Consider the following 15,255-nt stretch of genomic DNA (forward strand, 5'->3'; position numbering starts at 1 on the left):
TGACTATGATTTGCCTAACGCTCCAGTGAGCAAAGGAGGAATGGGAAGATGAACCTTGCTGAAACAAAGGGTGAGGTACAGGGAGATGCCAAGACAAGGATCAAATTGCTGTAGACAGGAATAATACAAAAAAAGTGGAGTTTTAAAAACAAGATTTATTGGGGGATAATCTGTGTGTTTTTTCTAACTGGGGAATTAATAAAAACAAATACTGTGTTTTGTTAGGGATCATTACTCTGCTCTAGAGAAATCAATCTCACAGAATGGAAAAAAAAATCTTAGTGTCTTAGACATTCAAGTTTACCAGTACTCAAAAAGACAACAAAGGAGTATAGGACCCCATGAATTTTAAGGGTAAACGAAAGATTTTTCTTCCATTTGATGCACCATTCATTATTTTTACTATGTCCATTTAAGTGATCAAAAATGAGGATTTTGAAACCCACAGGGATACATCTTTCATATACACAGCCCAGGAAAGATATTAGAAGCCTGGTGTTGCAGAACATAGATAAACAGAGACCCTGCTAGTTAAAATCAATTCAACCTGCAAACTCAGCAGTAATCATCTTGCCCCCTGTTGGGTTAAGTCTGTCAGTGGTCAACACTACAAAATGAGATGAGCCCCATTACCTTTGAACTCTGCTAATTAGGGAAAATCCATTTAAATATTTACATGGGGAAGACAACCCAGGGGGCTCAGATAGCAAGAGATATTTGAGGACCTCACTCACAATAAAAATGATGATTTTACTGGCCAGATATTTCAACAAGCTGGGAGCCAAAGGATCTACTGGTACATTTAACTGTTTTACAACCTGATATATGTTCTATAAGCCAAATCCTAGCCTTTACGGGTATATCAACACTGCAATAGAAGACCCACGGCTGGCCCAAGTCAGCAGACTCAGGCTGCGGGGCTATAAAACTGCAATGTAGATGTTCAGGCGTGAGCCTGAATGCCTACACTGCAATTTTATAGCCCTGCAGCCCAAGCCCTGGGAGACATGGGACAGCCGTGGGTCTTCTATTGCAGTGTCCACATACCCTAACAGGCTTAGGTATGATAGCTGGGATTTTTGAAGTTGCCTGAGAGAACTGGGCACCCAAATCCCACTGAATTCAGTGAGAGTTAAGTGCCAGGCTTCCTTTGGCTCCTAGAAAAATCCCAGAAATGTTTGAAGGGAAAGTACAGGCTATTAAGTTGCTCTGCAACAGGGAAAAATAGAATGGAGCCACTAAGCCTGCAGAGGTGTATTAAAATTCACCTAATCTCCTTTCCCAGGCACACACAGTTCCCTTTCTAGACAATTAAAAACATCTGCTCTCCTGCAGGTAGGAATCACCATTCCGCTATTTTTGAGGCCAAGACACATTATTAGGAAATACTTGTCATGTATTAATTTGATGTTTCAATCACTTACACTGAACGTTTTATGCAGTTTGTTATAAACACACAAAAATCCAACATTAATTCAAGGTGAAGACTAGAAAATTTTATTATACAGAAATCAGGAAATTCTGAGTTAAGGTTTTTTCTCTGTACTTCTGCCTGTTTGAATGTATCGATGACAGAACTGTTGTGTGACTGTGGAACGAATAATAGATAGGCTCTTCTTACACTGCAGAGAGGCATGAGTGAATCAAAACAAAGCTGATACATATCAGACAGTCACCAAAACTCATCATTGTTTGATGGCTGTTGGGCATGAGTTGGAGATCTCAATCCAGTGTTTAATGGAGCAGCATCAACACCAAAAGAAACCAGTGAAACAGGCACCTTCGTCTCAGAGGTCAAAGAATGATAGGCTTTGAGGTGGTGAGGACAACTCTCTTACACCAAGGGCTGCCCATTCACAACAGATTGGAGCACGCCAACAGGGGGAAACTTGCACAGACATTCTGGGTAAGCGTGGGAGAGAAGGTTCAGGGGAAGTGTGCTGAGAGACATAGCAAATGAGGTGGTGTACAAAAGCCACTTCATGGATGGCCCTGACCTTCAATGGATCTCAGAGGATCTGCCAGATTTGGGAGCAGACCTAGTCCATGGAAGGCACCCTCCTCCCCGTCTCCAAGAGAGCAGTCAGAGGAGAACTTGTTGAGGGGGAATCTTGCAGGAATTTCCTCCATCATGGCCCAACTTTCATTTCTTTTACTGACAGTAACCGGAAACAACATATCATAGATGTCTGCTTTGTACTTCTGCCAGCAAAGCAGCTGTCGTCTTCTACACCTGCTGCACTCAAGGCCCCGTCTAAACTACATACAAGGTGACCATTTGGGGGTTTCTTAAATCCACACATTTAAAAGGAAGTACTCGCTTGGTTCTAAGATGATCTAACATCTCAAGCTCCTAGGGCTCCTTTACCACCAACTGGAAGGGTGCAGAAAAACTTCTCAAAAGCAAATACAGTATTACATTTATAAGGGGTCTTTCAGGCAAAATATTTCAAAGCACTGTGGATGAAAATACAATAAAAAGCCTCTAATAAAAATAAAAAATCAGCCACAGGTTTCACAACTGTTAGTGAGCAAAGCAGAGGGTTTTTATTTTGCTTATATCTGTCTCCAAAGGCCCATCGGTTGAAAAGCTATTAGGAGTTCCAACACTTGAGTGCCTTTTAAGCAAGTGTTCTTGCACCTGCTGAGGTTTATCTAATAGAGGCCATATGAGGATCAATCTAGAAAAAGAAAAACTGGCACACAGGAGTTAAAGGCCTCTGCAAATTATAATGGGCATGAGTCAGAAATGCCAGTAAATCTTCAAACTGAGGTGGCGCTTCACAGGGAGTTGACATAAGGAGGTTGTTGTTACTAGTTCTGGTCTGAATACAAACAGGTGTATCCAAAGCCGCAGAGTAGTTGGAGACACTGAAAAATGAAAGGTCATAGTAGCGACACAAAGCCAAGATAGAAAACAAGCACTACCGTTACTATTCACACAGCACTGAACTTGGCCAGTGAGGGGTACCACTCCGAGGGTACCAAACACTAACTTGTGCAACCACCTTCTCACACTAAGGTCATGGAGCTGAACAAGTTATGGAGAAACTTCTAGCCCAAACGTTTAGGCAATTTTTGTTGTTGTTGAAGAAATGAAAACACAATTTATATTAAGTTAGATTTTCATAAGTTCTGCACACAGACCTTGCAGGGAGCTAAGGAATGCACCTGATTTTAGCATCATAGACTTGAGCCAAGGTTTTTCATGAGCTACTTTTCCTTGTCATTCTCATTTTGTTTCTATGGCATTCATGAAATAATATGGGCTCCCTCTGGTGGCCAATGATACCTCTATGGAAAATAACAAAAGAGTCTCTCAGTGGATCAACTCTCTACTTGCTATTTCAGAACAAAGTCAACTGAAATCCTGCTGGGGTTCTTCTATTTATTAATAATTCTATTGACCCCCACCCCCAGAACAATATAATTAGAGTCACTCATTCCTACCATTTTTTAAAGTTTTTTTTTAAATCAGTACTGAGAGCTGATCACGTAAAAAAAGCCAAGTTATTTAAAAAAAAACATAAGTAATTAAGTCATATGAAAATATTTTAGAAAAATATCAGCCATTTGGTCAACAAAGCACAATTGGTGCTTAACTTGTGGCCTATCCCACCATTCAACCCTTATTTGGGGCTCTTGCATGTGACTTTATGATATCTAAGACAAGGGTCAAATTAGCTTTGAGTCTCATTTAACTTCATGGTTTATCATGGTTAACCCCTTTCTTCAGGAGATTGTTTTTCCAGCTCACATCTTTATATGTGGCTGAATTGTTCTTTTTCCCTAGCCTGCCCCATTTCCCTTAAGAAGTGTTTTGAATCAAGCACAGCATCCCAGCCTGATAATGAAGGCATAGAGGACAGCAAGAAAAGCTCTCTTTGTATAGAAGATGCAAAGAAGAGAGTTACTTGAAACACAAACGCATACCAAACATAGCAAATAAAGTTACAAAAGCTAGCACAAGTATTGCATTAAAACCAAATACGGATCCAATTAAAAGGAAGGATCTCCTTACGTTAGCCTATGTTCTGGAGAGGGTGAAATTAAGCCTATGAACTTGATTCTCTCCTGTGACTGAGTTCCACTCAGTTCTAGCTTGTTGGCTCCAACGACAGTTGGAGCAGCTTCCAGGCAACTCTAACTTGCACCACTGGCCAAGGGTCCTTAATTGACCCTGTAGAAGTGGAGGATTGCCCTAGTTCAGTTCCCCAACTCCAATCACCTATGCCAAGGACTAGGGGGACTGGCAAGACCCAGCACACCCGCACCAGCCAGCAACTCCTCTCCTACATGGGAATCCTCTATTCGCCAGTGGCAGTCAGTTTCTGGCCCCTTTGCACCTCCTGACTAGTGCAGAAAGGCCAGATCTGAGTACAGATTTTGGCCTTAGCTTTCTAACAATGTGACATATCCAGGGCCGGCTCCAGGCACCAGCTCAGCAAGCAGGTGCTTGGGGTGGCCAAGGGGAAGGGGCGGCATGTCGGGCTCTTTGGTGGCGGGTCCCTCGGTCCCTCTCAGAGGGAAGGACCTGTCGCCAAAGAAGAATGCGGTGCGGTGGAGCTGCCGCCAATCGCGATCGTGGCTTAAAACCCCGGAGCCAGCCCTGGACATATCCCTGCAGTTCCAGATGACTTCAATGACAGTTGCAGGTGATCAGCACTGTTGGGATCAGAGTATTTAACTAGGGGTCAGAGAGGAATTCAATATTCCTCAGCAAAGAATATTGGAGGAAAGGCTGCTACGACAAATAAAAATAGCTGTCTGCTGAATTTTGGACAAACAAACATCTTCAGTTTTATGTAAGGGGAAACGTGGTCACCCTCACCAACTTAACGAAGCACTCATCTCTCTGGAGGAAGAGGACTACGCAGGTACAAATATTATTGTACTGATTGATGGGAGTCAGGATTGGTAGCAGGTTCAAAGTAACTGTGTATCACCAGTTGCCTCACAAAAGCTTTTCTTCTTCCTTTTTCCTTACAAACTACTCTACTCTGATTGCAACAAGTATTTAACCAACAAATCCATAGGCCCTTTAACAGAGTGGTGGCTCACCCATGCAAAAAAAAAAAAAAAAAAAAAGAGAGAGATTCTTGGATTTCACTTGTCTTTTGTACTTAAAAGGATTTTTCGGTGCTTAGCACTTAAATCAGCAGGCATCCATACCCTCCTGATTGCAAGTACTCTGGTTAACAAATTTTGTGGCTCAAGACCTCGATCCTGCAGTGAGCAGTGTGCACCCAGAGCCCCACTGACTTGGCCAGCTTCAGTTCCAAGGCAATAATTTGCCTTGTCAAGAGTAGGAATGCAGAGAACAGAGATGAAGAGCATCAGGTCAGCTATTGTTAGTTGGGAACACCAAGGGAATAAAGTTAATTTTCCCTCCTCTGTGCCAAAATGTGTATGAGAAAAATAAAAGGCCTTTCTTTCAGACTTTCCCTGACATTCTGATACAGGTTGAAATAACCCTGATTTATTTCTCAACGAATCTAGTCTGGTTGCAAGACAATCAGTCCAGACATGGAGCATAAAGGCCGTTCACGTTACCTAACCACTAGCAAATAAATTAAATAAAGTTACTACAATTGCACTAATGCGTTTAAAAGATCCATGAGTCAAATATTTTATAGGCTATTATGCATAATTTTAAGGCTTAACATCAAAAGGAAAAAACACCACCATTTTTGTCTCATGAGTAAGGAATAATGCTGGGAGCCAGACTGTGATAGTTTTCATGTCGAGTATGTTGGGAAAATCCCAGAATACATTTTTTAATCTATTGTGTTTCCAAATGCTGGAACTTTCAGCTTTTTATACAAAAGTAATTTCATCTTAATCAGTGCTGTTTAGGTAGACTTTGATTTCTGTACAAGATTAAAATACTCTCATATGGAAGCTTTTGACCTCAAATGTTAAAATTATCTTTCCGTGCACAATGTACAGACAGCTCTGTATACCGTACGCTTTCCATATTGTTCTAAAGAGATTACAGTCAATGTTGATTATAGTCAATAATGATTGAATAAATGTTTTAAAGAAAACTTAGCACTTCCATGCATTTTCCATCATCAAACATTGTGCAATCTAGCTCATCTTCACAACACATCTGTGCAAAAAAAAAGAAAATTAGAAATGCTCCAGAGGGCAAACCACAAACTATTTACTATAACAGCTGAATATTTTGAGTGTATTTGTGTAAATGTGATTCCCACGCAGACTAACTCAAGATGTTTATTGTTTCTAAAGAGGATGCTCTTTCAAAACAAAACAGGAAGATCTTGATTGTCTAGGAAGTTCATTAAACTGTGTGAGGGAATTTAAACAGTCAGTCAGAGTTTTCATATGCAGAGCAATACTGGAGAAGCCACTCTAGAATCTTAAAAGGAAGTGGTGATACAGCTTTTAATTATTACACTGATGTTTAAACTGCAGAGGTTTTGATATGTCTTTTTCTGAATGCCTTTCGGTGGACTGTGTAGGGCACACAGGTCAGTTAGCGTAAAACAGTTAGAGTAAAACAGTTATTTAATAGTGCACACAGCTAGAGTCAGTTATTTAATAGTGCACACGGCTCCCCCACTCAAGCCCCAAACAAACACACAAATGCAAGCCAGGGAAAGTTAATCCAGTTGATCAGAAGAGGGCACTTCATCTTTGGAGGTATTTAAACTCGTTAGCATATTCCATTTAATACAAAAGAGCGGCTAAAAGAAAGAAGAGGAATGTGGGTAGTATTAGCGCAATAAGACTGTCAACAATTTACCAACAGTCAAACTTTGGTGGTAATGGTATAAGTAAAGATGTCACTGTTCCACATACCTGGTGGGCAGACACATTCAGATGGAGCCTCTCGCACTGTCCGCAGCTTGGCTAATCCTTCGCCCAGTTTCTGTCCAGAGGGAGAGAGGGGGGGGAAAAAAAAGATATTTAGAGAATAAATGTATACTCACTGCATGCATACAAACGGCCAAATTACAAAAACAAATCTTCATGCTATGGACAAATAACTCCACCCCATTTTTGTCAGTCCAGTTTAACAATAGCTTCTTCTAAAATCACACACAAGATGTTTAAAATTGGTCAGTCTGCCACCCTTACTCATGGAGAGTAAAACCTTTCCCCTTGGAAAGCAAAGAAGTTACTTGCCAAATAAGATACTACTCAAGCATGGCAGAATCTGGCCCAGAGATATTACAAATACTATATATAAGACACTCCCCTGCTCCCAGCAGATCCAATAGGATGATAACAGTGAGGTTTAAGTTGTAAAGGTGATGCTCTCAGCCTCCAAAGGGAGCCTACTGTGCTACTCAATCTCTAGCACCTCTTGTAGGATGACTGGAAGAGTGACTTATTTGCCCCAAGAGGGGCACGTTTGCAAGGCAAGCACAAAACTGCTTCAAGGGTTTCATAGCAGTTAAGGGCCAAGAATGCCACACGGAATTATCCCCACATCTTTTCATATGCATACAAAAAATAAAAGAGTGAACAATATATCACAGAATAATAGAAATATAGGACTGGAAGTGACCTCAAGAAATCATCAAGTCCAGCCCCCTGCACTGTGGCAGGACCAAGGAAACCTAGGCCATGCCTTATAGGCATTTGTCCAACTTGTTTTTAGACGCTACCAAAGATGGGAACTCCATGATCTCCCCTGGAAGCTTATTCCAGAGCTTAACTACCCTTATAGTTAGAAAGCTTTTCCCTAATATCTAACCTAAATCTCCCTTGCTGCAGAGTAAGCCCATTACTTCTCGTCCCACCTTCAGTGGACATGGACAACAATCGATCACCGTTCTCTTTATACAAGCCCTTGCAGGGGCATATGCAGGAATTTATATGTGACCGCTTTTGGAGGGACATGTTCCGTGCCCTCGCTGCGGCCCCAGGGCCAGAGGAGCTCTGTGCCCTGCTGCAGCCTTGGAGGAGTTATGCCCCCACCAATCATTGGAGTGGGACCATGCCCATGTTTGCCCGTGCCCCCTTGTGCAGGCCCGTGAGCCCTTAACATATTAGGAGGCTGTTATCAGGTCTCTCCAGTCTTCCTCTCACGACTAAACAGGCCCAGTTTTTTCAACCTTTTCATATAGGTCAGGTTTTCTAAACATTTAATCATTTGTGTTGCTCTCCCCTAGACTCTTTCCAATTCGTCCACATCCTTCCTAAAACGTGGTGCCCAGAACTGGACACAATACTCCAGCTGGGGCCTCATCAGTGCCATGTAGAGTGGGACAATTACCTCCTGTGTCTGACATACAAGAGTCCTGTTAATATACCCGAGAATCACATTAGCCTTTTTTGCAGCTGCATCACATTGACAAGTCATGTTCAGTTTATGGTCCACTATAACCTCCAGAGCCTTTTCAGCAGTACTACCACCAAGCCAGTTATTCCCCATGGTGTAGTTGTGCACTTGATTTTTCCTTCCTAAGTGATGTACTTTGCACTTGTCTTTATTGAATTCCATCTTGTTGAATTGAATCCAATTCTCCAATTTGTCAAGGTCATTTCGAATTTTAAACCTGTCCTCCAAAATGCTTACAACCCCTTCCAGCCTTGGTGTTATCTGCAAATTTTATAAGCATACTCTCTACTCCATTATCCAAGCCATTAATGAAAATACTGACTAGTTCTGGACCCAGGAATGAGCCCTGCAGACCACCACGAAACACACCCTCCCAATTTGACAGCAAACCACTGAGAACTACTCTTTGAGTATGATCTTTCAACCTGCTGTGTGCCCACCTTTTAGTAATTTCATCTAGATGACATTTTCCAAGTTTACACATAAGCTATATTGCTGTCTACAAGCTTATGGGACACAGAAAACATTAGGCACTATTTATTCACCCGCTTCAGCAGACATCAGCATAGTACCGATACTTATTCTTTCACTGGGAATATCTGGACCAAAAGTTTTCCTCCAGTTTGTCACAAACCATGGGAAACCAATTCACAGAAATGTAAAAATGTCCCCTAGAAGTCACCATAATAAATCCATGGTGGTAGCACTGAAGGTATATTACATGACTATATATTTTTAAGCCCATGTTAACTCCATATATTTTTTAGAATATATGTAGATATTTCTGTTGGTTTCAGGCACACAGTAGAACAATTCCAACTACAGGAAGGGTTAATGGAAGGGTGAAAACTGCTTGAGTTTTAAAATTGTTTTCTCCAAACACCACTCATTCATTATATGAGAGAGAGATACATTAAAAGCCTTTTTTTTTTTTGGTCACAGAGCATGGATGCTGCTGCCTCATTTTCAAATATTCTGTAATACTACAATAGCATTACAACATCCATTTGAGAAAACAAGGGCACACATGCAGTACAGCTATCACAACAGTAGGTTTGTAAATATTATCCAGTAGGAGCCCAATCCAAAGTCCCTTGAAGTAAATAGAGAGGTTCCCACTGATCTGAATGGGTTTTGAATTAGACCCCCAACATGGCTTTCACTGATTTTGGTGGCGAGCGGGGAGAGAGGAATGTATCTATTTAAATGTTTTGTTCAAGTTAAGGAACTAAGGCAAAGGGTTATCAGTCATCTGAAAATGCCCAAAAAACTGTGTTTAAAACTTTCATGAATCTTAACTGGCTAGGAGAAATCCCATTGTCCAGAAGCCTGGGATAGCCACGTAACTCAGTCCAGACACAGGACACCTAATTATTCACTGCTTTCTAGACAAGCTGCTGACTTGCACTTAAGACTGACAAGCCAGCACTCCTGACCCAAGGCTGAAAATGTCCCTAGTGTCCTATAGGTGAAAAAGTCTTTTTTTTATTGACACAGTGCAGTGCTTGCAATTGTACAGACATTTGTATTGGTTTGGATTGCAGAGCTTTATAGCCACATATTATAAAACTGCACAGATTCCTAAGAGAATATAGAGTGTTCAGGCAACTGTTGGTTTTGGGAACAAGAATGGTCTAAATCATGCATTTCTCTAACAACCACATACTGCAGTTTGAGCATTACAGGTGAGTCATTTATGACTTTTACAGTCATCCTGATTATAAAATTGATGAAACTGCCCAGGGCAAGAATGTAAATTATCCCATCTTTAATCCATTCATTAGATTTAGATATCTTGGGGAGTAAGGAAAATATTTACATCTCTTTAATTCTGAAATGAGTGTTGCATTCTTCCACTAAATTTTCCTAAGCATTAAATGAATTAATCTGAACACTATATGGCTAATAAGGAACAATAAATCCATTGTGAACTAAACTGTCCTGCTCTGTTTACAACTAAATATTTCTTTAATCCTCACATTCAAACTTTTATGCATGAGAACTATGCCTTCTGAATTCAAGCTTTTGTTAAGGAGCAAATGGAGATATTACTACACCTGGACCACATGGTGAAATATATATTGTATTAGAGCAGTGGTTCTCAATCTTTCAGATTACTGTACCCCCTTCAGGAATCTTATTTGTCTTCTGCTCCCCCAAGTTTCACATCACTTGAAAATGACTTGCTTACAAAATCAGACATAAAAATACAAAAGTATCACAGCAACCTATTACTGAAAAATTGCTTGCTTTCTCATTTTTACCATATAATTATAAAATAAATTGATTGGAATATAAATATTATACTTACATGTCAGCATATAGAGCAGTATAAACAAGTAATTGCCTGTATGAAATAGTTTGTACTGACTTTACTAGTGCTTTTTATGTAGTCTGTTGTAAAACTAGGCAAATATGTAAATGAGCTAATGTACCCCCTGAAACACCTCTGTGTATCCCAGAGGTACAGGTACACCTGGTTGAGAACCACTGAGTACAGTGTACTATGAATCTATAGAATGTTTTCATTAAAGAACAAAGTAAACGCTCAGTGAAGTTCTATGTAAATAAGACGTCACAGAACACTAGTGTAGATGTGTGTATTTATAAGGTCACATTTACAAAAGCACGTATGAAATCCCTGAGGGTTTACTTGGGTCTACAACTAAATGGGAGCATAAACCCCAGTTTGGGCACCAAGATATTTGTTTTGCACATAAACTTCTTGAGGTTGAGTTTTTTATTTACCCATTGTTTGAATCTCCTCTTAGAGAAGTGTGGGGAGAGGGAGGAAATCCTATCAACAGGCCCCAACTAAGATCAGGGCCTCATTGTGCTAGTCCCTGCACAAACACATAGTAGGGGACAGCCCTTGCCTCAAAGAAAGCCTTTCAATCTAGATAGACAAGACAGATAAAAGGCAGGAGAAAGAGATTCAATACACAAGCAGAAGATAGGGAACTGAAGCACAGAGAATAAACAACTTGTGCAAGCTTAGGCTTTGTCTACACTGGCAAGTTTCTGCGCAGTAAAGCAGCTTTCTGCGTTGTAACTCCCAAGATGTACACATTGCCAAGCCACTTAAGGGCGCAGAAACTGCACAGTTGCAGCACTGTTAAAAAAAAACAACACCCGGATGAGAGGTGTACAGCTTTCTGCACTAGTGCTACAGCATCACGGTGCCAGTGTAGACACCCAGATCAATTACAGAGCTGCGATTGGCCTCTGGGAGGTGTCCCATAATGCCTGTTCTCGTCTCTCTGGTCATCGGTTTGAACTCTACTGCCCTGCCCTCAGGTGACCAACCATGAGCCCCAATCCTTAAATTCCTTGGGAATTTTGAAAGTCTCCTTCCTGTTTGCTCGGTGACGCATGCAGTGGTCTCAGCGCATCTTTCCAGGTGACTATACCTGCTCCATGCACCAAGTGATCCCCAACTTGGAGCAATGCCGAGCTGCTGGACCTCATCAGCATTTGGGGAGAAGAGGCTGTTCAGTCCCAGCTGCACTCCAGCCACAGGAATTATGATGCCTACGGACAGATTTCATGATGCATGACAGAAAGGGGCCATGACCGGGACACACTGAAGTGCAGGGTCAAAGTGAAGGAGCTGCGGAACGCCTACCACAAGGTGTGGGAGGCAAACCGCCGCTCCGGTGCAATGCTCACAAGCTGCCGGTTCTACAAAGAGCTGGATGCAATACTCGGTGGCGATCCCACCTTCACTGTGAGGGTCACTGTGGATACTTTGGTGGCTCATGTGCCAGTCGAGAGTGGACCGAGCCAGGAGGAGGAAATCTTGGACGAGGATGTGGAGGGGGAGGGGGACCCAGAGGCAGAGGATGACTTAGAGGTCAGAGATGCATGCAGCCAGGAGCTCTTCTTCTCTACCCCAGAGGAGGCTAGCCAGTCACAGCTGTCAGAGCTTGGTGAAGTGCAAACAGGAGAGGAGGCCCCTGGTAACTGGCTTTTGGGAATCACTGAAGCAAGTTGTTTGTGTATGTAATTGATTCCATTTAACCAATTCTAGCTCTCATCTCTACCTTTTTCCCTTTATGAATAAACCTTTAGATTCTAAAGGATTGGCAACAGCGTGATTTGTGGGTAAGATCTGATGTGTATATTGACCTGGGTCTGGGGCTTGGTCCTTTGGGATCGAGAGAACCTTTTTCTTTTACTGGGGTGTTGGTTTTCATAACCAGTCATTCCCAGGACGAGGGGGACTGGTGGTGATACTGGGAGACTGGAGTGTCTAAGGAAATTGCTTGTGTGACTTGTGGTTTGCCAGTGGGGTGAAACCAAAGTCCTCTTTGTCTGGCTGGTTTGGTTTGCCTTAGGGGTGGAAAAACCCCAGCCTAGGGCTGTGACTGCCCTGTTTGAGCAATTGGTACTCTCAGTTGGGTCCCGCCAGAACCGCCCCGTCACAGTTTGAGGCAGGAGGGTTGCAGAAAGCAGGCTTGTGTCTGTATGATGCGCGTACTACCACATGCCTAGTCTGAGTGGTGGAACAGGGTGTTGACAGACTCCCTCACTTCATGGCAATCTGCCTCAGAGATCTCCATAAGGGCCAGGATGGAAGCCACAATCTTGGAGAAGACCCTCCCTTGATTCCCAGCTCACCCTCAGGAGCAAGACATCTTCCATAATGAATACAGCCTGTGGAAAATGTGGGGACAGTAATGATTATAAGACCCCCCTCACAGCTCTGGCTCTCCCCAAAAGCCATGTGCCCAGTGTACAGTACGGTCCTGGAACACTGATTTCCCCTGCCCCTGGAGTAACTCACCATTTTGGGGGGCCTTGTGGCTCATGTGTGCTTGCCTGGGGTCAGCCAGTTAGTGATAGGTATGTGAATAGTGGCTGTTTTAAATCACTCAATCGGTGGTCTGTGTGTTGCAAACAATACTGCTTCTGTAAAATGTTGCATTTTGGCATCACAGAGATGACCTTGAGAGCCCAGCCTCCCTCTTTGTTATCCAGTTGAACGGCTGCACAGAATTAGAAAGCGGCCAAGAAGAACAAAAGAGGACTTTCCGTGTGATGTCATGATGCACTCCGCAGCCGAAAAACAAGAATTGAAGGAGTGGCGGGACAGCGAGAAGAGGGACCGAAAGGGGAATGCGGCGTGACAGAATGAAGCCACGGAGCGGCTCTTAAACGTTATGGAGCACCATGCAGACATGCTCCAGATGCTACCAGCACTGCAAACTGAGCAGCTCTGTGCCCACCTTCCCCTGCAGCCGCTGTCGCAAAACTCTTTCCCATGCCCCACCCCCCAGACACTCTTATTAACCTCCTGGCTCCAGTTTGTACCCGCTGCTTTCCACTCCTCCCCCATCACAGTCCAGCACTGCGGACTCCTAGTACCCACTGCACTCAACACCCATCCCGCTTCAGGTTAGCCTTGCTGAAGTACAGTACAGTACTCCACTGCACTGTACTCCAAAGGAGAAGGATGGATATGATACCTGGACATACACAAATCTTTAACCATCCCGGGACCCCACCTCCTCCTGGGACCCTACCTTCCCCCATCTGCCTCAGTGCTGATGTGTTTTTATTGTTTGTCTCTCTCCTCCAGTTATTGCTTTTTAATAAAATAATTGTTTTGGTTTGAAAGCAATCTTTATTCCATTAATTGAAAGCAAACAGAGCCCTGCAAAGCAACAGGCAAATTTCTTAAACCTTCACAGTGCATCGTCTGCACCAATCACAGTCACCTCCTAGCATTACAAGCACTGCAATCCCGAGCATAGCAACAAATATTAGTGGCTTTCAGCTTCAAATTGCTGCCTCAAGGCATCCCTGATCCTTATGGCCCACGCTAAGCTCCTCTAATAGCCCTGGTCTCTGCCTGTTCAAATTCAGCCTCCAGGCGCTGAGCCTCTGTGGTCCAGTCCTGAGTGAAGCTTTCACCCTTCCCTTCACAAATATTATGGAGCGTACAGCACGCAGCTATAAGCATAGGAATATTGTCATTGGCCAGGTCCAGCCTCCCATAAAGGCAGCGCCAGCGAGCCTTTAAATGGCCAAAAGCACACTCAACAGTCATTCTGCACTTGCTCAGCCTGTTGTTGAACCACTCCTTGCTGCTGTAAGGTGCACCGTGTATGGCTTCTTAAGCCACAGCATTAAGGGGTAGGCATGGTCTCCAAGGATTACAATGGGCATTTTGACTTCCCCTATGGTGATCTTCTGGTACAAGAAGAAAGTCCCTGCTTGCAGCTTCCTGAACAGGCCAGTGTTCCGAAGATGTGTGCTTCATGCACCTTTCCAGACCAGCCTGTGTTAATGTTCGTGAAATGCCCACGGTGATTCACAAGCTCCAGGAGAACCATTGAGAAATACCCCTTCCGATTAATGTACTCGGAGCCGAGGTGGTCTGGTGCCAGAATTGGAATATGCGTGCCATCTATCCCCCTCCGCAGTTAGGGAAGCCCATTTGTGCAAAGCCATGGACAATGTCACGCACGTTGCCCAGAGTCACGGTCTTTCGGCGAAGGATGCGATTAATACTTTGCTTCAGTCTTTAATGAGGCTAATGAGGAGCTTAAGGATAATGGTAGGATGACAAATGGGAATGAGGATAGGGAGGTAGATATTATCACATCCAAGGCAGAAGCCAAACTTGAACAGCTTAATGGGACTAAATCAGGGGGCCCAGATAATCTTCACCCAAGAATATTAAAGGAACTAGCACATGAAATTGCAAGCCCATTAGCAAGAATTTTTAATGAATCTGTAAACTCAGGGGTTGTACTGTATAACTAGAGAATTTCTAACATAGTTCCTATTTTTAAGAAAGGGGGAAAAGGGTGATCCGGGTAACCACAGACCTGTTAGTTTGACATCTGTAGTATGCAAGGTCTTGAAAAAAATTTTCAAAGAGAAAGTAGTTAAGGACTTTGAGGTTAATGGTAATTGGGACAAAATAAAACATG

At 42.9% G+C, this 15,255-nt stretch overlaps 1 protein-coding gene across 2 annotated transcripts in view; it reads right to left on the minus strand.

The window, feature by feature from the left end:
• COL23A1 (collagen type XXIII alpha 1 chain) overlaps nucleotides 1-15,255 on the minus strand; it is a 333,055-nt gene that overhangs the window by 311,605 nt on the left and 6,195 nt on the right. For both annotated transcript variants that reach the window (XM_045027550.1, XM_045027549.1), the window contains exon 2: nucleotides 6,826-6,895. In XM_045027550.1, coding sequence (XP_044883485.1) covers nucleotides 6,826-6,895 — 70 coding nt within the window. The remainder of the gene's footprint in view (nucleotides 1-6,825; nucleotides 6,896-15,255) is intronic.

The sequence above is a fragment of the Mauremys mutica genome, chromosome 8 (assembly GCF_020497125.1).
Source record: "Mauremys mutica isolate MM-2020 ecotype Southern chromosome 8, ASM2049712v1, whole genome shotgun sequence".
NCBI lineage: Eukaryota > Metazoa > Chordata > Testudines > Geoemydidae > Mauremys > Mauremys mutica.